Source organism: Salmo trutta, chromosome 2, assembly GCF_901001165.1.
Source record: "Salmo trutta chromosome 2, fSalTru1.1, whole genome shotgun sequence".
NCBI classification, from domain to species: domain Eukaryota; kingdom Metazoa; phylum Chordata; class Actinopteri; order Salmoniformes; family Salmonidae; genus Salmo; species Salmo trutta.
The window spans coordinates 25,001,707-25,024,693 of NC_042958.1; the positions used below are offsets into that span (position 1 = coordinate 25,001,707).

The window sequence follows — 22,987 nt, forward strand, 5'->3', positions numbered from 1 at the left end:
ATGGTAGGCTACACTCCAGTAAGCATGGACCGACGCCAACGTCCTTTGGACATCTTTGTATGGTCCGTACCACCCGTCTTTTTTATTGGTGTTTTACATTTACATTTTACAAACTGTAGGCCTAGATGGGCATTCCTAAAATGACATTTCAGCCGACACTGTAGGCTAGGGATAGGCAACTCCAGTCCTCTAGGGACTGATTGGGGTCACACTTTTTACCCAGCCCCAGCTAACATATCTGACACCAATAATCAACTAATCATGACGTTACGTTTAGAAAGCAATTTGTTTCATCAGCTGTGTTGACTAGGAATGGGGAAATGTGACACCGCTCCGGCCCCCGAGGATTAGAGTTGCCCATCCCTGCTGTAGGCTATACCTCAGTAAGCACGGACTGACGCTGACTCCTTTTGGACATCTTTTTTTGGTCCTGTCCGGACCAGCCTTGATTTCCACGTCCACGGACATTGTTTTTTGGTCCGGTCCCGACTAAATCAGAACCAATCATAGATGTCTATGTTTGGTTCAGGTGTGGTCCGTTCTGGACCAGCCTTGATTTGGCCCAAACATAGACGTCTATAAATTACATATTTTCAACTTTCATTCAGAACCGAAAATTACCCTGATTTCAACATCCGGAAGATATGTATTTTCAACGCCCGGAAAATACGTATTTTCAACATCCGGAAAATACAGTTGAAGTCGGAAGTTTACATCCACCTTAGCCAAATATATATAAACTCAGTTTTTCACAATTCCTGACATTTAATCCTGGTAAAAATGCCCTGTCTTAGGTCAATTAGGATCACCACTTTATTTTAAGAATGTGAAATGTCAGAATAATCGTAGAGAGAATGATTTATTTCAGCTTTAATTTCTTTCATCACATTCCCATTGGGTCAGAAGTTTACATACACTCAATTAGTATTTGGTAGCATTGCCTTTAAATTGTTTTACTTGGGTCAAACGTTTCAGGTAGCCTTCCACAAGCTTCCCACAATAAGTTGGGTGAATTTTGGCCCATTCCTCCTTGCTCGCATACACTTTTTCAGTTCTGCCCACAAATGTTCTATAGGATTGAGGTCAGGGCTTTGTGATGGGCAGTCCAATACCTTGACTTTGTTGTCCTTAAGCCATTTTGCCACAACTTTGGAAGTATGTACTTCCTGACTGATGACTTGAGATGTTGCTTCAATATATCCACATAATTTTCCTGTCTCATGATGCCATCTACACTGCTCAAAAAAATAAAGGGAACACTTAAACAACACAATGTAACTCCAAGTCAATCACACTTCTGTGAAATCAAACTGTCCACTTAGGAAGCAACACTGATTGACAATCAATTTCACATGCTGTTGTGCAAATGGAATAGACAACAGGTGGAAATTATAGGCAATTAGCAAGACACCCCCAATAAAGGAGTGGTTCTGCAGGTGGTGACCACAGACCACTTCTCAGTTCCTATGCTTCCTGGCTGATGTTTTGGTCACTTTTGAATGCTGGCGGTGCTTTCACTCTAGTGGTAGCATGAGATGGAGTCTACAACCCACACAAGTGGCTCAGGTAGTGCAGCTCATCCAGGATGGCACATCAATAGACGCCGTGGAGAATGTTCTGCTGCCTGCAACATTCTCCAGCATGACCGGTTTGGTGGTGGGTCAGTCATGGTGTGGGGTGGCATTTCTTTGGGGGGCCGCACAGCCCTCCACGTGCTCGCCAGAGGTAGCCTGACTGCCATTAGGTACCAAGATGAGATCCTCAGACCCCTTGTGAGACCATATGCTGGTGCGGTTGGCCCTGGGTTCCTCCTAATGCAAGACAATGCTAGACCTCATGTGGCTGGAGTGTGTCAGCAGTTCCCGCAAGAGGAAGGCATTGATGCTATGGACTGGCCCGCCCGTTCCCCAGACCTGAATCCAATTGAGCACATCTGGGACATCATGTCTCGCTCCATCCACCAACGCCACGTTGCACCACAGACTGTCCAGGAGTTGGCGGATGCTTTAGTCCAGGTCTTCGAGGAGATCCCTCGAGACCATCCGCCACCTCATCAGGAGCATGCCCAGGCGTTGTAGGGAGGTCATACAGACACGTGGAGGCCACACACACTACTGAGCCTCATTTTGACTTGTTTTAAGGACATTACATCAAAGTTGGATCAGCCTGTAGTGTGGTTTTCCACTTTAATTTTGAGTGTGACTCCAAATCCAGACCTCCATGGGTTGATAAATTGGATTTCCATTTATTATTTTTATGTGATTTTGTTGTCAGCACATTCAACTATGTAAAGAAAAAAGTATTTAATAAGATTATTTCATTCATTCAGATCTAGGATGTGTTATTTTAGTGTTCCCTTTATTTTTTTCAGCAGTGTATTTTATGAAGTGCACCAGTCCCTCCTGCAGCAAAGTACCCCCACAACATGATACTGACAGCCCCGTGCTTCACAGTTGGGATGGTGTTCTTCGGCTTGCAAGCCTCCCCCTTTTTCCTCCAAACGTAACGATGGTCATTATGGCCAAACAGTTCAATTTTTGTTTCATCAGACCAGCGGACATTTCTCCAAAAATTATGATCTTTGTCCCCATGTGCAGTTGCAAACCGTAGTCTGGCTTTTTTTATGGCGGTTTTGGAGCAGTGGCTTCCTTTATGAGTGGCCTTTCAGGTTATGTCGATATAGGACTCGTTTTACTGTGGATATAGATACTTTTGTACCTGTTTCCTCCAGCATCTTCACAAGGTCCTTTGCTGTTGTTCTGGGATTAATTTGCACATTTCACACCCAAGTACGTTCATCTCTAGGAGACAGAACGCGTCTCTTTCCTGAGAGGTATGACGGCTGCGTGGTCCCATGGTGTTTATACTTACATACTATTGTTTCCATGGTGTTTATACTTACATACTATTGTTTGTACAGCTGAATGTCGCTCCCAAGGATGAACCAGACTTGTGGAGGGAGGTCTACAATGTTTTGTCAGAGGTTTTGGCTGATTTCTTTTGACTTTCCCATGATGTCAAGCAAAGAGGCACTGAGTTTGAAGGTAGGCCTTGAAATACATCCACAGGTACACCTCCAATTGACTCAAATGATGTCAATTAGCCTATCAGAAGCTTCTAAAGCCATGACATCATTTTCTGGAATTTCCCAAGCTCTTTAAAGGCACAGTTAACTTAGTGTTAAAATTCTGACCCACTGGAATTGTGATACAGTGAATTATAAGTGAAATAATCTGTCTGTATACAGTTGTTCGAAAAATTACTTGTGTCATGCACAAAGTAGATGTCCTAACCGACTTTCCAAAACTATAGTTTGTTGACAAGAAATTTGTGGAGTGGTTGAAAAACGAGTTTGAATGACGCCAACCAAAGTATATGTAAACTTCCGACTTCAACTGTACCTATTTTCTTTCAGAACTGAAAATTAACCTTATTTCAACTTCTAGAAAATACATCTTTTCACCTTTCATTCAAAACCTAAATTGAACCTAGCTTCAACATCTGGAAAAATATGTATTTTTGATATATTTTCAATGTAATTTTGCTTACTGGGACTATTCTTGTAGGGACAGCCATTTTTTGGCCTCGCCTATGGCGGCAGAACGGCCAAGACCTGCCCTGACCAGCACACTTTTAGAGTTGAGGCAGCCTTCATATTATGTTAACAATATATTTTCTAAACCTCACCTGTTCTGCTCTGTGCTATGTTTTACTTACTGTACCATCCATATTGTACTATTTTTAAACTGCAATATTTAAAATAGGCACGCCCACAGTATGGGATGTGCTGCTTATGTAAATTCATGAAGTGGAACATACAGCCTTAGGATGCTACTCTACCCTCTCTCCCCAATTGTTTCATTTCATTTATTGAAATGAAGATATTTCTATTTCCAACTTCACTTTCTTTAGTTTCTGCGTGTCTCAGCAGAGTCCAGTGTCCCTGGAGGCAGAACATAAAAAATATATGTAAAACATTTCCTTCTCTTGACCACATGAAAGCCTTTCAGAAACACTACTCTTTCTCTCAATTATGTAAATATCATTTGGAAGAAGAAACTGCTACACTGGCCTATTCTATTCAAATGACCTGAATGACGCATTGTGGGTAATCGTTAGGCTATACCCCACACCCTCTTTAAGCTGGGTCATGTTGAGTAAGCACAAAATGATAAAAAAAATATGCTTTTTGAAAGGGAGAGAATCAAGGAAGTACTAGCTGAACTTAACTAAGGTAATTTTTTTGTTAACGTGTGCCCCATGGAACATTAAATCAGTTAGGATTGTACACCATCCGTGTACAAAGCATTGGACAAAGCTTTGGCCTCTCTACCTTTGAAGGCTATGAGGATCTTCACTTACTGGTCAAGACCAGTCAGGTCCACTGGGAAGCACTGGGCCATCATCTAGTAATGGGAGGATTCAGATGCCCTCTGCATTATAGATGAGCTACAGTACAGCAAGTGTGTGTCCCAAATGGCACCCTTTATCTATGTACAGTGCACTACTTTCCACTATGAAGGGAATAGGATGCCATTTTGAATGCAGCCCCACCATATCAGGGTAGAATGAGTAAAGGAGACCTAGCTACTCTGCTCCTATCATGTGGCTTCATGTCATACATCAAGTAATAGAGGACAGGATACCTGCTGAAGTAGCCCTGTTCCCTCCACCCTGTTGCTGTGTATTACAGATACGGAATAGAATACATTTGAGCTTACATTGAAGAGGAGAGCTAATGGAAAAGGGCCCTTACGTAACAGGACATGAACTGCCCCTTTCTGCATACCAATGACTGTCCAGACATGTCCAGATGGGATTCAGCACAGGATCGTTGATGTGAGTTGACATTGTGAAGGAGGTGGCTTGGCTAACAGAAGAACCACGGCCCTGTAGACAAGAGGAGAGCAGGCTTGATCAATATGGCTTCAGAGAGTGATCAATCAGTCTGAATCTGCCTGGCACAGTAAACTATGGTTTTATTAGCATTGAGCTGACCGTCCATCCGCTGCGGATGGGGATGGGGACACAGTCTTACGACACTAATGCATTTAGATGCGTTCCCCAAAGAAAAGAGGGTGGGGGTATAGAGAGACGGAGGTTGAGAAAGAAAGAGAAAGAAAGAAAAGAGAGAGGTAGATTTGCGTCTGACCTTTCCCTTAACGCTGTAATGTAATGTTATGGGGAGGGATTGAGGCCCCATTAGATCATGACATGGGGATCATGACAACCACTTAGCGTGATGTCATAGTAGATCAGAAGATTCATGTTGGAGGATAACAGGAAGAGAAGGGAGGGAGTGTTGCATGATGGGAGATTGCTCTTTATTATGAACTGGGTAAATGTGGGAAAATAGATAGTGGAACTACAGAAACACAACTCTGCACCTACTGCAGGGCCATTCAACCGCAGCTGGTACCAGCTGACTAACTCATTTAGGACCAGCGATGGAAACTCAATTGGTCCAATTCAGAGAATAATTTATTGAATCAGGTGGTTTAGTGGTGTAGCTGAGTGCAATGGTGGACTGTAAGGGTAACATGTTATAGTATCTCTCAGTTCAGCTCATTTCAGTTCAACTCTGTTCCGTATGAACTCAAAAGGGGTTATTCTATTAATTCTTTACCATGATCACTTTGAACACACACACACACACACACACACACACACACACACACTCATTTTTATTTTAGATTGAAGACACATATACAGCTTTTCATACCACCTGAACACTGTTTATTTCCCTTAAACTCGCTCTCTGACAACTTGTACCCAGCTATAGTCACATACAGTACAACGTTTACAATCAATACAGACAGGGGGAATGGCAATCTCCTGGAAATACGGGCAGCGGTATTGAATGCAGCGGAGGTAGAGATGGAGAGAGGGAACACCTGGGAGGATAAGGCTTGAGGCAGATGAAGGGATGAGGGGAAGCTAATGAGACGGAGGTAGCCACTGGAGACTTAGGTGTGTTGGTTGGTCGGTCCAAAGGTGGGCAGGATGCTGCAGCTTAAAGAATGTAATTACTAACAGCATCATGGGTAAAATTGACTGGATTATGGCCACGTGAACAGGCTAAGGGCGAACCGTAAAACCATGCATGTACAGGCAAGGACTTTAGAGTAACACACTGCCTTGTCATCAAGGGGCAACATTTCCCTGTCTGTGCATGTGTGTTCCGTCTGTCATCCGCTGGGAATCTGATGAACTCCCGACGAAGCTCTCTGTGGGTGAATCGGTAGCCTTCCTTCACAGCAGGATAATCCAGTCTGGAAATGAGTCGATTAAGAGAGATTAAGAGATGGTGAGAGCTGCTGGTAATACCACTAAAAAGCACACTGGTTTACTCACTCAAACTCTCCCTCACACATACACATGCAAACACACTTATGCACAGACTCCTTTATGCAGGCACGCACACACACACATACACACGCAGACAGACAGACACACTCGCATGCACCCCCCAGACTAACTACTGAACATATGGAGCCTGTTTAATCAATTCTCAGTCTCTCTGTCCTCTATGACGCCTGTCCATACGTTATTCATTAACTCTGAGAAGTCAGCCCTTTTCTCAGCCTGTGACTGTGTTTTTATAAGCCTACCCAGACCCCGCTCTCACCAGATTGAAAAACAAGAGAGTGAAACCAATACAATACATCCTCTGTTACACCATTGAAACCTTCTTGAGTCCAATTCATCCTGGACCAGGCTTTATTAGAAATTATTGTAATTGCGTTAACCCTTTCCTTTGCGTGCCGCCGCCAATCATTCCATTTGCTGTGCGCTTATCAAACCGAGGCTAGATAAAGTCCTCAGCTCCCAACTTCATTACACTTCATTTATATTAAACAGACAGACCATGATAACTCTCTTCCCCCGCCTGACCCAGCCGTCACCATATAGACCCGACGCGGCTGTGCTATCCCAGCAGACTACAGAGCTGACCCAACGGCACTGACCCAACGGCACTGACCCAACGGCACTGGTCTGGTCCTATAGACAGCAGGGGTCTTTCTTCCTCTGCAATCCTCTCACATTTGTTTCTCTATTTTTTTCTTGAAGAATCTCCTCTTCTCTGTTTCTGTTGCTTTTGGCCCCTGGTCAGTTTTGTGTCATGATACATCCATATTTGCAGGTCTGGGGTCAGTTCAGAGCTTGGTTCCTCTCTCTTTCGCGCTCTCTTGCTCTCTCTCTCTTGCTTCTCTCTCACTCGCTCGCTTCACTCTCTCGCTTCACTCTCTCTCGCTTCACTCTCTTGCTTCCGTCTCTCTCTTTCTCTCTCTCTCTCTCTCTCTCTCTCTCTCTCTCTGCTTGGAATGAATCTGTAACAGATCTGTTGGAGGGCCAACTCCTGTATTCCCTGGGCATAAAGAACCAACTCTGTGTGTGTCTGCGCATGCGTGTGTGTGTGTTGGTGGAACAGGGCCTGGCTGTTGTCTTTGGAACAGGCTCTGTTCTCTAACCAGTCGCACGTGGTTCCCTCACAGGTGACTGCCAAACAATGCTACAGTATTTTCTCCCTCTCTTTATTCTCCTTCTCTCTTTCTCTCATCTGTTTGTGGGAAATATTATTTTATTCTCTGGAGCCATAATGCATCACAGAACATTCCCACCATAGCCTGGATAAGTTTTACACTGTTTGTGTCCTAAATGACACCCTATTCCCTACATAGTGCACCACTTTTGACCAGAGCCCTATGGGTCCTGATCAACAGTAACACATGGAAAAGGGAGCCATTTGGGACACAGCCTGTTGACAAGGACAGAATGGTTATAGGAAACCATACACAAAATGTATAATTTGACCAAATATTTAGGATGAGGTCATCATTTCATGGAGTCAGTGAAGGAAGAAACCACATGGAAAAAGTGGTAAGCAAATTAGGTCCAAAAAACGGATTTTCATCAAGTCAAATGAATCTATTACGTTAGAGGTTTCATGATGCTAAGTAGATCGTTTTAAGATTGTCCTATACATCAGTTTATACTCAATTTACCCCATACCCCAGCCAAGAGACCACTTTTTTAGACAAGCTATGTTTTCAAAACTGTAATGTTTACATGAATTAGGATTATTTCCAGGGATGCACAACACTCTGAAATATATATAGATATCTTTTGTTAGAAAGAATACTATATTTTCGTTGACGGAGTGATGCTGAATATATAAAATTTCTCAAATTACCCCACTCTGCCCTATCGATGACTGGAAAAACAAGTCTCATTTTCTTATTAGGTCCAAGCTAAAGCCCTACAATGTCATTTCTTAACTGTCACTCAGTAATAGTGTTGTGTTAAAAGTGACACGTGTATCGAGTGGCCGGTTCGCCCAATAATCAATGTCGCAATACATTGACCGCTGAGCAAAAGTAATTTGCCATTTAATGAGGCCCACTGGATGAAGCAGCTGTGTTTACAGCTATGGGAAATCCATGCTGCTTCATCTGACTGGGAGCACTAGCCTTGTCTGTTGACTGGAAGATGAAACCACTTTTGGTACTGGTTCCTACATGCAAATCCGTGAAAGATTGTATTGTATGTTTGAAGTGGCCATGGACAGACTGAACCATGTTTGAGACTTGAGACTTGGTTTTGCATCAAGGGTTTGACGTTTTTCTCTCTTTCCCCTCCACTGAGTGTCCTCTCTTCACTCTCTGTCCCTCTTTAGGAGGTCCCAGGAAGCTCACGGGTGGAGGAGCAGCCTCTGACAGACCCTCTGGACGACCATGAGCGCCACATCTCCCACTCCATGTTCGGGACCATAGAGTGCATGGACGACCAGCCCTCCATGCCGCCACGCAATGTCATGATGGGGCCGCGCATGATGGGTGAGTCACCTAAACTTGCCAAAACGCGTTGGTTTAAACTACATGGTAAAATATTTGTTTTTGAAGCAAACTGCCGTTGTCCTGTACCAAGAGTTATGATATCTATGATATCATTCTAATTATTGCACCTTGATTGAAAGTGAAGTAGTGAGAGAGACAGCATTTATTTTTCTGACCTCACACCTCGTCCATCTTCCTCATCCCTCCCATCCTCACCCCTCCATCACCCCCTGATTATAATCAGGGGGGTTAATGTCATCCCCGATTCATCCCTCCTTCACTCTCAACCTGCACGATTGCACTCAGGTCAATTCCCATTCCGTTCCATGTCCAGTTCAGCTCCAGTTCTGCTAGTCAATTCAGTCCTTAACCAGTCACCTCCTGTCATCTCTGTATCGACCTCACTGCCATGGAGCCACGTTTTGACACAGCTGGAGGAGCCTGACACCCCCACCTGACCCACCTCTTCACACTACACCCACACTACCCACCATACCCCCTCTCTCCCATTTCCTGTCCTCTCCTCTGAGTTAGACCATTTCCAGCCTCTCCTCTCTTCCGCTCTCTTCCTCTCCTCTCTCTCCGCTCTCTTCCTCTCCTCGCTACCCCCTCTCTTCCTCTCCTCTCTCCCCCTCTCTTTCTCTCCTCTTTTCCCCTCCTCCATCTCCCATCTCTTCCTCTCCTCTCTCCCCCTCTCTTCCTCTAATCTCTCCCCCTCTACCTCTCCTCTCTTTCCCTCTCTTTCTCTCCTCTTTCCCCCTCCTCCATCTCCCATCTCTTCCTCTCCTCTCTCCCCCTCTCTTCCTCTCATCTTCCCCCTCCTCCCTCTGCCCCTCTCTTCCTTTCCTCTCTCTTCCTCTACTCACTCCCCATCTCTTCTTCTAATATCTCGCACTCTCTACCTCTCCTCTTTTCCCCTCTCTTTCTCCCCTTTCTCCCTCTCCTCTCTTCCCCTTTCTCAATGTCCTCTATCTCTCATCCCTTCCTCTTCTCTTCTCTTCTCTTCTCTTCCATAGTGTCTATAGTAGCAGTGCTCTCTCATCTCCATATTGCCTATAGTAGCAGTGCTCCCTCATCTCCATGTTGTCTATAGTAGCAGTGCTCTCTCATCTCCATATTGTCTATAGTAGCAGTGCTCTCTCATCTCCATATTGTCTACAGTAGCAGTGCTCTCACATCTCCATATTGTCTACAGTAGCAGTGCTCTCTCATCTCCATATTGTCTATAGTAGCAGTGCTCTCTCATCTCCATATTGTCTATAGTAGCAGTGCTCTCTCATCTCCATATTGTCTACAGTAGCAGTGCTCTCTCATCTCCATATTGTCTACAGTAGCAGTGTTCTCTCATCTCCATATTGTCTACAGTAGCAGTGCTCCCTCATCTCCATGTTGTCTACAGTAGCAGTACTCCCTCATCTCCATATTGTCTGCAGTAGCAGTGCTCCCTCATCTCCATATTGTCTACAGTAGCAGTGCTCCCTCATCTCCATGTTGTCTACAGTAGCAGTAGCAGTGCTCCCTCATCTCCATATTATCTACAGTAGCAGTAGCTATGCTCTCTCATCTCCATGTTGTCTACAGTAGCAGTGCTCTCTCATCTCCATATTGTCTACAGTAGCAGTGCTCTCTCATCTCCATATTGTCTACAGTAGCAGTGCTCCCTCATCTCCATATTGTCTACAGTAGCAGTAGCTGTGCTCTCATCTCCATGTTGTCTACAGTAGCAGTGCTCTCTCATCTCCATATTGTCTACAGTAGCAGTAGCGGTGCTCCCTCATCTCCATATTGTCTGCAGTAGCAGTGCTCCCTCATCTCCATATTGTCTACAGTAGCAGTGCTCCCTCATCTCCATGTTGTCTACAGTAGCAGTAGCAGTGCTCCCTCATCTCCATATTGTCTACAGTAGCAGTAGCTATGCTCTCTCATCTCCATGTTGTCTACAGTAGCAGTGCTCTCTCATCTCCATGTTGTCTACAGTAGCAGTGCTCCCTCATCTCCATATTGTCTACAGTAGCAGTAGCTGTGCTCTCATCTCCATGTTGTCTACAGTAACAGTGCTCTCTCATCTCCATATTGTCTACAGTAGCAGTAGCGGTGCTCTCTCATCTCCATGTTGTCTACAGTAGCAGTGCTCTCTCATCTCCATGTTGTCTACAGTAGCAGTAGCGGTGCTCTCTCATCTCCATGTTGTCTACAGTAGCAGTGCTCTCTCATCTCCATGTTGTCTACAGTAGCAGTGCTCTCATCTCCATATTGTCTACAGTAGCAGTGCTCCCTCATCTCCATATTGTCTACAGTAGCAGTGCTCCCTCATCTCCATAGTGTCTACAGTAGCAGTAGCAGTGCTCTCTCATCTCCATGTTGTCTACAGTAGCAGTATAAGTGCTCTCTCATCTCCATGTTGTCTACAGTAGCAGTGCTCTCTCATCTCCATATTGTCTACAGTAGCAGTGCTCTCTCATCTCCATATTGTCTACAGTAGCAGTGCTCTCTCATCTCCATATTGTCTACAGTAGCAGTGCTCCCTCATCTCCATATTGTCTAGTAGCAGTGCTCTCTCATCTCCATATTGTCTACAGTAGCAGTGCTCCCTCATCTCCATATTGTCTAGTAGCAGTGCTCTCTCATCTCCATATTGTCTACAGTAGCAGTGCTCCCTCATCTCCATAGTGTCTACAGTAGCAGTAGCAGTGCTCTCTCATCTCCATGTTGTCTACAGTAGCAGTGCTCTCTCATCTCCATATTGTCTACAGTAGCAGTGCTCTCTCATCTCCATATTGTTTACAGTAGCAGTGCTCTCTCATCTCCATATTGTCTACAGTAGCAGTGCTCCCTCATCTCCATATTGTCTAGTAGCAGTGCTCTCTCATCTCCATATTGTCTATAGTAGGAGTGCTCTCTCATCTCCATATTGTCTATAGTAGCAGTGCTCTCTCATCTCCATGTTGTCTACAGTAGCAGTAGCAGTGCTCTCTCATCTCCATGTTGTCTACAGTAGCAGTGCTCTCTCATCTCCATGTTGTCTACAGTAGCAGTGCTCTCTCATCTCCATTTTGTCTACAGTAGCAGTGCTCTCTCATCTCCATGTTATCTACAGTAGCAGTAGCAGTGCTCTCTCATCTCCATGTTGTCTACAGTAGCAGTGCTCTCTCATCTCCATGTTGTCTACAGTAGCAGTGCTCTCTCATATCCATGTTGTCTACAGTAGCAGTAGCAGTGCTCTCTCATCTCCATGTTGTCTACAGTAGCAGTAGCAGTGCTCTCGCATCTCCATGTTGTCTACAGAAGCAGTGCTCTCTCATCTCCATGTTATCTACAGTAGCAGGAGCAGTGCTCTCTCATCTCCATGTTATCTACAGTAGCAGGAGCAGTGCTCTCTCATCTCCATGTCTACAGTAGCAGTGCTCCCTCATCTCCATGTTGTCTACAGTAGCAGGGCTCTCTCATCTCCATGTTGTCTACAGTAGCAGGGCTCTCTCATCTCCATGTTGTCTACAGTAGCAGTAGCAGTGCTCTCTCATCTCCATGTTGTCTACAGTAGCAGTAGCAGTGCTCTCTCATCTCCATGTTGTCTACAGTAGCAGTAGCAGTGCTCTCTCATCTCCATGTTGTCTACAGTAGCAGTAGCAGTGCTCTCTCATCTCCATGTTATCTACAGTAGCAGTAGCAGTGCTCTCTCATCTCCATGTTGTCTACAGTAGCAGTGCTCTCTCATCTCCATGTTATCTACAGTAGCAGTGCTCTCTCATCTCCATGTTATCTACAGTAGCAGTGCTCTCTCATCTCCATGTTATCTACAGTAGCAGTGCTCTCTCATCTCCATGTTATCTACAGTAGCAGTGCTCTCATCTCCATGTTGTCTACAGTATAAGTGCTCTCTCATCTCCATGTTATCTACAGTAGCAGTGCTCTCTCATCTCCATGTTATCTACTGTAGCAGTGCTCTCATCTCCATGTTGTCTACAGTAGCAGTGCTCTCTCATCTCCATGTTATCTACAGTAGCAGTGCTCTCTCATCTCCATGTTATCTACAGTAGCAGTGCTCTCATCTCCATGTTATCTACAGTAGCAGTGCTCTCTCATCTCCATGTTATCTACAGTAGCAGTGCTCTCTCATCTCCATGTTGTCTACAGTAGCAGTGCTCTCTCATCTCCATGTTATCTACTGTAGCAGTGCTCTCATCTCCATGTTATCTACAGTAGCAGTGCTCTCTCATCTCCATGTTATCTACAGTAGCAGTGCTCTCATCTCCATGTTATCTACAGTAGCAGTGCCACTCTGCCAATGATCTCCTTCTCGCTGGAGATCAGAGAAGGTGTCAAAGCCATCTGATGGCTAATTAAACCTCTAGCTCAATAGGCCCTGCTCCTCTCTTCCCCTCTGCTCTTATGTCTCTCATTCCTCCCTCTTCCTCTCTCCCACTCATTTCTCCCCTCCTCCTACACTGACGTTGGTTGCCACAGATGCCTTATTATGAGACAGGCACTGACACAGCCTTTCAGAATGCCACTGTGATCACAAACAGTTTCTAGAACTAGACAATGGTGGTGGAATTCTAAAATCTTCCCCTGTGCCAAAAACTTCAAGAGCAGCTTTCCCTCCTGTGAGTGTGAGTGAGAGTGTGGCAAATGAGGGAAGTTGAAAAGTTAGTGGAAGTTAGAGGGGGTGATTTGGGGCCGATGTTATTGGCATGCTGGCTTGACAAACCTTCAGATCTCCGTCTCGACTAGATACTGCCAGATACTTCTCTCTCTTCTTTCTCTGTTTGTTTCCAGACAGTTTTGCTATTGTAGTGTTCATGCATCGACCGGCGTGTTTGTCGGTGAATTACGGCTACAGTCATTGTAGAAAAACACCTTCAGAATAAAAAAGCTTAATGATGCAGATGATTGTTAGGCACCTCTTGCTGCCAGTCAGAAAGACAGACCTCTTGCTAATGTGCCTGGTGTTTACTTCTTCGCTTGGATTGAAACTGAAATCAATAGCAACGAGTGTATGAAACTCTGTATATCAGACAGCAGGGTCATGTTCATTAGGCACCAAAAGGAAGAAAACGGACTAAAACAAGGAGGGACTACCTGCACTTGTCCAATCAGAAACGCAAATGTTCCTTTTCCGTATACTGTTTTAAAACGTTTTCCGTTGTGTGTCCTAATGAACACGACCCAGGTATTCCTCACACTGACCACTGAGGACATTTTAAACATGTTCTCATACAGATATAGAGGTGACAGTGTATTGTAGAACAGTTATCTCAGTCCCATGTTATATTAGCATGGGAGGAGACCTATTGCCTGGTCTGTCTCGTATGACAGTCATGAAAGAGGACAGATGCTGAGGACCTACACAGCAAGGTCACCTCCTCAGTATGAGTATAGCTACTGGTGTGTGATTAACAGCATGATGACTGGTCTCTAGAGCCTGTATGAAAGCATGGCTTCACTATTAAGGCCAAAAACAGACATGCAGTACCAGTCAAAAGTTTGGACGCACCTACTCATTCAAGGGTTTTTCTTTAGCTTTACTATTTTCTACATTGTAGAATAATAGTGAAGACATCACAACTATGAAATAACACATATGGAATCATGTAGTAACCAAAAAAGTGTTACACAAATCAAAATATATTTTATATTTGATATTCTTCAAAGTAGCCACCCTATATACACTCAACTAAAATGTAAACGCAACATACAACAATTTCAAAGATTTGACTGAGTTACAGTTCAGATATGGAAATCGGTCACTTGAAATAAATTAATTAGGCCTTAATCTATGGATTTTACATGACTAAGAATACAGATATGCATCTGTTGGTCACAGATACTTTAAAAAAAGTAGGGGTGTGAATCAGAAAACCGGTCAGTATCTGGTGTGACCACCATTTGCCTCATGCAGCGCAACACATCTTCGCATAGAGTTGATCATGCTGTTGATTGTGGCCTGTGGAATGTTGTCCCACTCCTTTGTGTGAAATTGCTGGATATTGCAGGTCATGGAAGAACTGGGACATTTTCAGCTTTCAGGAAGTGTGTGCAGATTCTTGTGACATGGGGCTGTGCATTATCATGCTGAAACATGAGGTGATGGCGGCAGATTAATGCCACGACAATGGGCCTCAGGATCTCGTCACGGTATCTCTGTGCATTCAAATAGCCGTCAATAAAATGCAATTGCATTGTATGTACGGGCACTTTGTTCACAACGTTGACATCAGCAAACTGCTCATTCACATGACGCCATACACGCTGTCTGCCATCTGCCAGGTACAGTTAATACAAGGATTCATCCTTGAAGAGCACACTACTCCAGCAAGCAAGTGGCTGTCAAAGGTGAGCATTTGCCCACTGTAGTCGGTAACAACGCAGAACAGCAGTCAGGACAAGACCCTGGTGAGGACGACAAGCACGCAGATGAGCTTCCCTGAGACATTTTCTTACAGCAGAAATTCTTCAGTTGTGCAAACCCACAGTTTCATCAGCTGGCCAGGTGGCTGGTCTCAGACGATCCCACAGGTGAAGAAGCCAGATATGGAGGTCCTGGACGGGTGTGGTTACGCGTGGTCTACGGTTGTGAGGCCGGTTGGATGTACTGCCAAATTCTCAAAAACAATATTGGAGGTGGCTTATGGTAGAGAAATTAACATTCAATCCTCTGGCAACAGCTCTGGTGCACATTCCTGCAATCAGCATGCCAATTGCACGCTCCCTCAAAACTCGAGACATCTGTGGCATTGTGTGACAAAACTGCACATTTTAGAGTGGCCTTTTATTATCCTCAGCACAAGGTGCAGCTGTGTAATGTTAATGCTGTTTAATTAGCTTCTTGATATGCAACACCTGTCCAGGTGGATGGATCATCTTGGCAAAGGAGAAATGCTCTTAAACAGGGATGTAAACAAATGTGTGCACAGCATTTGAGAGAAATAAGATTTTTGTGCGTATGTAACATTTCTAGGATCTTTTATTTTAGCTCATGAAACATGGGACACACACTTACATTTTACATTTACATTTGAGTCATTTAGCAGACGCTCTTATCCAGAGCGACTTACAGTAGTGAATGCATACCTTTCATACATTTCATACAGTTTCATACATTTCATTTTTTTCCTGTGCTGCACTTCAAATGTTTTATTGATATTTTTGTTTAGTGTACATACAGTTGAATCAGAAGTTTACATACACTTAGGTTGGAGTCATTAAAACTCATTTTTCAACCACTCCACAAATTTCTTGTTAACAAACTATAGTTTTGGCAAGTCGGTTAGGACATCTACTTTGTGCATGACACAAGTCATTTTTCAACAGTTGTTTAAAGACAGATTATTTGACTTATAATTCACTGTATCACAATTCCAGTGGGTCAGAAGTTTACATACACTAAGTTGACTGTGCCTTAAACAGCTTGGAAAATTCCAGAAAATGATGTCATGGCTTTAGAAGCTTCTGATAGGCTAATTGACATAATTTGAATCAATTGGAGGTGTACCTGTGGATGTATTTCAAGGCCTACCTTCAAACTCAGTGCCTCTTTGCTTGACATCAGGTGAAAATCAAAAGTAATCAGCCAAGACCTCAGAAAAAAATTGTATACCTCCACAAGTCTGGTTCATCCTTGGGAGCAATTTCCAAACGCTTGAAGGTACTACGTTCATCTGTACAAACAAAAGTACACAAGTATAAACACAATGGGACGGCACAGCCGTCATACTACTCAGGAAGGAGATGCGTTCTGTCTCCTAGAGATGAACGTACTTTGGTGCGAAAAGTGCAAATCAATCCCAGAACAACAGCAAAGGACCTTGTGAAGATGCTGGAGGAAACGGGTACAAAAGTATCTATATCCACAGTAAAACGAGTCCTATATCGACATAACTTGAAAGGCCGCTCAGCAAGGAAGAAGCCACTGCTCCAAAGCTGCCATAAAAAAGCCAGACTACGGTTTGCAACTGCACATGGGGACAAAGATCATATTTTTAGAGAAATGTCCGCTGGTCTGATGAAACAAAAATAGAACTGTTTGGCCATAATGACCATCGTTCTGTTTGTAGGAAAAAGGGGGAGGCTTGCAAGCCGAAGAACACCATCCCAACCGTGAAGCACGGGGGTGGCAGCATCATGTCGTGGGGGTGCTTTGCTGCAGGAGGGACTGGTGCACTTCACAAAATAGATGGCATCATGAGGAGGGAATATTATGTGGACATATTGAAGCAACATCTCAAGATATCAGTCAGGAAGTTAAAGTTGGTCGCAAATGGGTCTTCCAAATGGACAGTGACCCCAAGCATACTTCCAAAGTTGTGGCAAAATGGCTTAAGGACAACAAAGTCAAGGTATTGGAGTGGCCATCACAAAGCCCTGACCTCAATGCTAAATACATTTTGTGGGCAGAACTGAAAAAGTGTGTATGAGCAAGAAGGCCTACAAACCTGACTCAGTTACACCAGCTCTGCCAGGAGGAATGTGCCAAAATTCACCCAATTTATTGTTGGAAGCTTGTGGAAGGCTACCCAAAACATTTGACTCAAGTTAGACAATTTTAAGGCAATGCTATCAAATACTAATTGAGTGTATGTAAACTTCTCACCCACTGGGAATGTGATGAAAGAAACAAAAGCTGAAATAAATCATTCTCTCTGCTGTTATTCTGACATTTCACATTCTTAAAATAAAGTGGTGATCCTAATTGACCTAAGACAGGGAATTTTACTAGGATTAAATGTCAGGAATTGTGAAAAACTGAGTTTAAATATATTTGGCTAAGGTGTATGTAAACTTCCGACTTCAACTGTCATATGTAAACTTCCTTTAATAGAGTGGAATAAACGCATGTATTGACACACGTACGGACACATGCACAAACACTGTTCCATAAAAAACACATACTGCAGGAAGGGATATAAAGTTAACTGGATGAGGTCCAGAAATGGAAACAACCATTTTCATTAAACAAATCAAATGATGAGTGACAAACCTCTCCTATTCCAGTCTCAAAATTACCTCAGAGGAGAGCCCTGTAACTGAATCAGCCCTCTAAGTTAGTGCATACTTAGGCAATAACTGCGCTCCTGCTTCTCTCTGTGTATGTTATTCTCCCTACTACAGATGAACCACACTGAGTTAAATGGAATGCAATTGTTCTTCTTCGGTATCAAGAACTGACTTTGATTGTAATTTATTACAGATGGCAGCAAATCAATAGAGCAAATGAATGCAAACAGGTCATGTATTTCTGCCAACCATGACGGTTAACTGTTCTACCTCTATTTAAACTGGGCTTTCTCCCCAAAAACATAATGTCAAATCAAATCAAATTGTATTTGTCACATGCACCGAATACAACAGGTTTTGACCTTACCGTGAAATGCTTACTTTTAGCCCTTAACCAACAATGCAGTTTTAAGAAAATAGAGTTAAGGAAATATTTACTAAATAAACTAAAGTAAAAAAATTAAAAAAAGTAATACAATAAAATCACAATAATGAGAATATATACAGGGGGTACCGGTAACGTGCCAATGTGCAGGGGTACAGGTTAGTTGAGGTAATTTATACATGTAGCAGGGGTAAAGTGACTATGCATAGATAATAAACACTAAGTTTATTGGGTCAATGCAAATGGCGGCCATTTGACAAAATTGGCCTTCCTCTGACAGCGCCTAGTATATAAATCCTGGATGGCAGGAAGGTTGACCCCAGTGATGTACTGGGCTGTACGCACTACCCTCTGTATCGCCTTATGCTGAGCAGTTGCTATACCAGGCAGTGATGCAAACGGTCAGGATGCTCGCGATGGTGCAGCTGTAGAACTTTTTGAGGCTCCTGGAACCCATGCCAAATATTTTCAGTCTTCTGAGGGGGAAAATGCGTTGTCATGCCATCTTCACAACTTTCTTGGTGTGTTTGGACCATGATAGCTTGTTGGTGGGAATTTGAAACTCTCAACCCACTCCACTACAGCCCCATCGATGTGAATGGGGGCGTTTTTGGCCCTCCTTTTCCTGTCGTCCAGGATCATCTCTTTTGTCTTGCTCACATTGAGGGAGGGGTTGTTGTCCTGGCACCACACTGCCAGGTCTCTGACCTCCTCCACATCGTTGTCGGTTGACTTTGTTGAATTTGTTGACTTCATTAGGCCTTAAATTAACATAATTTTGGTCTCTAGCTGATTATTTAGATTGTGTGTGTTGTGTCATCAGCAAACTTAAAGTTGCTGTTGGAGTCGTGCTTGGCCACGCAGTCATGGGTGAACAGGGAGTACAGGAAGAGATTAAGCACACACCTCTGAGGGGCCCCCGTGTTGAGGGTCAGCGTGGCAGATGTGTTGTTGCCTACCCTTACCACCTGGGGGCAGCCCGTCAGGAAGTCCAGGATCCAGTTGCAGAGGGAGGTGTTTAGTCCCAGGGTCGTTAGCTTAGTGATAAGCTTTGTGGGCGCTATGGTGTTGAACGCTGAGCTGTAGTCAATGAACAGCATTCTCACATAGGTGTTCCTTTTGTCCAGGTGGGAAAGGTTAGTGTGGGATGCGATTGAGATTGCGTCATCTGTGGATCTGTTGGGGTGGTATGCGAATTGGAGTGGGTCTAGAGTTTCTGGGATGATGGTGTTGATGTGAGCCATGACCAGCCTTTCAAAGCACTTCATGGCTACCGACAATGTATTTGTATTTTTATTTGAACATTTATTTAGGTATTACAGACTCGGTCAGGGAGAGGTTGAAAATGTCAGTGAAGACACTTGCCAGTTGGTCCGCACATGCTCTAAGTACACGTCCTGGTATTCCATCCGGCCTTGTGAATGTCGACCTGTTTAAAGGTCTTGCTCACAATTGCCAGAAGCATACCACCCTGCATCCCACTGCTGGCTTGCTTCTGAAGCTAAGCAGGGTTGGTCCTGGTTGGTCCCTAGATGGGAGACCAGATGCTGCAGGAAGTGGTGTTGGAGGGCCAGTAGGAGGCACTCTTTCCTCTGGTCTAATAAAATGTTCCAATACCCCAGGGCAGTGATTGGGGACATTGCACTGTGTAGGGTGCCGTCTTTTGGATGGGACAATAAACGGGTGTCCTGACTCTCTGTGGTCACTAAAGATCCCATGGCACTTATCGTAAGAGTAGGGGTCACCTAATCATCCCCAGCTTACAATTGGCTCATTCCTCTCCACTGTAACTATTCCCCAGGTCATTTCTGTAAATGAGAATGTGTTCTCAGTCAACTTCCCTGGTAAAATAAGGGTAAAATAAAATAAACATTGGCTAGAGGGAGTGTTATCACACAGTCGTCCGGAACAGCTGGTGCTCTCATGCATGCTCCAGTGTTGCTTGCCTCGAAGTGAGCATAAAAGGCATTTAGCCCATCTGGTAGGCTAGCGTCACCGGGAAGCTTGTGGCTGGGTTTCCCTTTGGAGTCCGTCATAGTTTGCAAGCCCTGCCACATCCGACGAGCGTCAGAGCCAGTGTAGTAGAATTCAATCTTAGTCCTGTATTGATGCTTTGACTGTTTGATGGTTTGTCTGAGGGCGTAACGAGATTTCTAATAAGCGTCCAGATTAGTGTCCCGCTCCTTGTAAGTGGCAGCTCTAGCCTTTAGCTCAGTGTGTATGTTACCTGTAATCCATGGCTTCTGGTGGTGATATGTACGTATGGTCACAGGGGGGACGATGTATTCAATGCACTTATTGATGATGTCGGTTACTGAGGTGGTATACTCCTCAATGCCATTGAATGAATCCCGGAACATATTCCAGTCTGTGCTAGCAAAACAGTCCTGTAGTGTAGCATCCGCGTCATCTGACCACTTCCGTATTGAGCAAGTCACTGGTACTTCCTGCTTTAGTGTTTGCTCGCAAGCAGGAATCAGGAGGATAGAATTATGGTTAGATTTTCCAAATGGAAGTTTGAGGGAGAGCTTTGTATGCATCTCTGTGTGTGGAGTAAAGGTGATCTAGGTTTTTTTTTCCTCTGGTTGTACATGAAATGCTGGTAGAAATTTTGTAAAACGGATTTATGTATGCCTGCATTAAAGTCCCCGGCCACAAGGAGTGACCATTTTGTTGATTCTTATACAGCTCATTGAGTACAGTCTTAGTACCAGCGTGGGTTTGTGGTGGTAAATAGACAGCTACGAAAAATATAGATGAAAACTCTCTTGGCAGATAGTGTGGTCTGCAGCTTATCATGAGGTACTCTACCTCAGTAGAGCAATACCTCGAGACTACCTTATTATTAGACAACACGCACCAGCTGTTATTGACAAATAGACACACACCCCCGCCCCTTGTCAAACCAGACGTAGCTGTTCTGTCCTGCCAATGCAGCTATATTATATTATCCGTGTCGTCGTTCAGCCACGACTCGGTGAAACATAAGATATTACAGTTTTTATTGTCCCGTTGGTAGGATAGTCTCGAACGGAGATCATCCAGTTTTTTCTCCAGTGATTGCACGTTGACTAATAGAACAGATGGTAGAGGCGGGTTACCCACTCGCCAACAAATTCTCACAGGGCACCCTGATCTCCGCCCCCTGTACTTCCTTATTTTCACATGCGAATGACTGGGATTTGGGCCTTGTCTGGGAGCAACATTATATCCTTTGCGAAAATAAATTGTCCAGTTCGATGTGAGTAATCGCTGTTCTGATATCCAGAAGCTCTTTTCGGTCATAAGAGACGGTAGTATCAACATTATGTACAAAATAAGTTACAAACAATGTAAAAAAACACACAAAATTGCACAATTGGTTAGGAGCCTGTAAAACAGTAGGCATCCCCTCCGGCAGCATTCTTTCAAGATGGATACTGGTTTCTCTCTTAAAGGCAAATTCAGGTAGCACTCTATCCTTTGGCCAAGCACCACATAAATATGAACTGTTCGTATCATACGACAATGAAATGTGTCACCATGGCAACGACGGTATAGTGCCGGTGTGATGTGCAGAGCGATGTAAGGATGAGGTCCATTAATCTGACTGGCTGGCTGAGATAGTGCCATCCCATTGATTGGCTGAGGCAAGGCGAGGCACGGAGCAATGAGGCACCTCTCCATGCATTGAGCCCCTACAGTGTTAGAAAGCTGTCAGTCGGAACGGAGCTTGTCAGTGAGGAGGTGGGGGAGGGTTAGAGGATGACTTTTCAGTGAGGGGGTGTGGATGGAGGGGTGAATGGATGGATAAACGGATGGGGATGGAGCTTGTAAGAGTATTGTCATTCAGGGGCGTGGGGATGGAGGGTTGGAGTGAGGGATAGAGCCTATAGATAGGCAGCAGTAATTTCAGGGCTGTCTGCTTCACTAAATCATTGGTGCTGTGACATTGTCAGCTACCTTCACACATCTACACATCCTCTGTCCTACTGCAGCCAAAATGGCGCCCTGTTCCCTATATATGGGCCCTGGTCAAAAGTAGTGCACTATATTGGGACCGAGTGGCGCAGCGGTCTAAGGCACTGTATCGCAGATGCTAGATGCATCACTACAGACCCAGGTTCGATTCCGGGCTGTATCACAACCGGCCGTGATCGGGAATCCCATAGGGTGGCGCACAATTGGCCTAGCGTCGTCCGGGTTTGGCCGGGGTAGGCCGTCATTGTAAAGAAGAATTTGTTCTTAACTGACTTGCCTAGTTAAGTAAAAGTTAGATTTTTTAAAAATGGTTGCCATTTGGGATGCAGTCTTACAGTTGCATGGCCATGAGGAAGGAAGACATAGCAGGTAGGGTGATATGGAGCTGTTGCCTGCCTGAGAAAAATACAATCCCTTTTTTTCTCTCTTTTTCCACCCATCTCTCATCCTCTTCCTCCTTTCTCACCCTTGCAGTGCTTTAAGACTGGTGAAAATGAGAGAATAAAAGAAAAAGAGGAAAGTGAAGAAGAAGAACATTATGACATAATAATGAAGAGGCCTGGTTGAATCTAAAGTCATTAGCCTCCTCTCTGGCGGTGCCTTCCATTCTCCTGATTGAAAGTCCAGCTAGGAGCAGGAAGTCGCGCTGAGGCGAAAATTGAGGCCCCGTGGACCAGCGCTGGACGTGCTGTTTGACTGAAACCCTGTTAAATACGGTCACCAAAGGAATAGGGATGGAAGGACGGAGGGTGTGTTTGTGTGTACCATCATTGTCCTCCCATGTTCATCAATGCATTAACAGAATTATAAT

At 44.3% G+C, this 22,987-nt stretch overlaps 1 protein-coding gene across 3 annotated transcripts in view; it reads left to right on the plus strand.

Annotated features, from left to right (window-relative positions):
• The window catches only part of LOC115153707 (partitioning defective 3 homolog), a 555,114-nt gene that overhangs the window by 310,256 nt on the left and 221,871 nt on the right, over positions 1-22,987 (plus strand). For all 3 annotated transcript variants that reach the window (XM_029699308.1, XM_029699315.1, XM_029699317.1), the window contains one exon: positions 8,678-8,837. In XM_029699308.1, the coding sequence (XP_029555168.1) occupies positions 8,678-8,837 (160 nt within the window). The remainder of the gene's footprint in view (positions 1-8,677; positions 8,838-22,987) is intronic.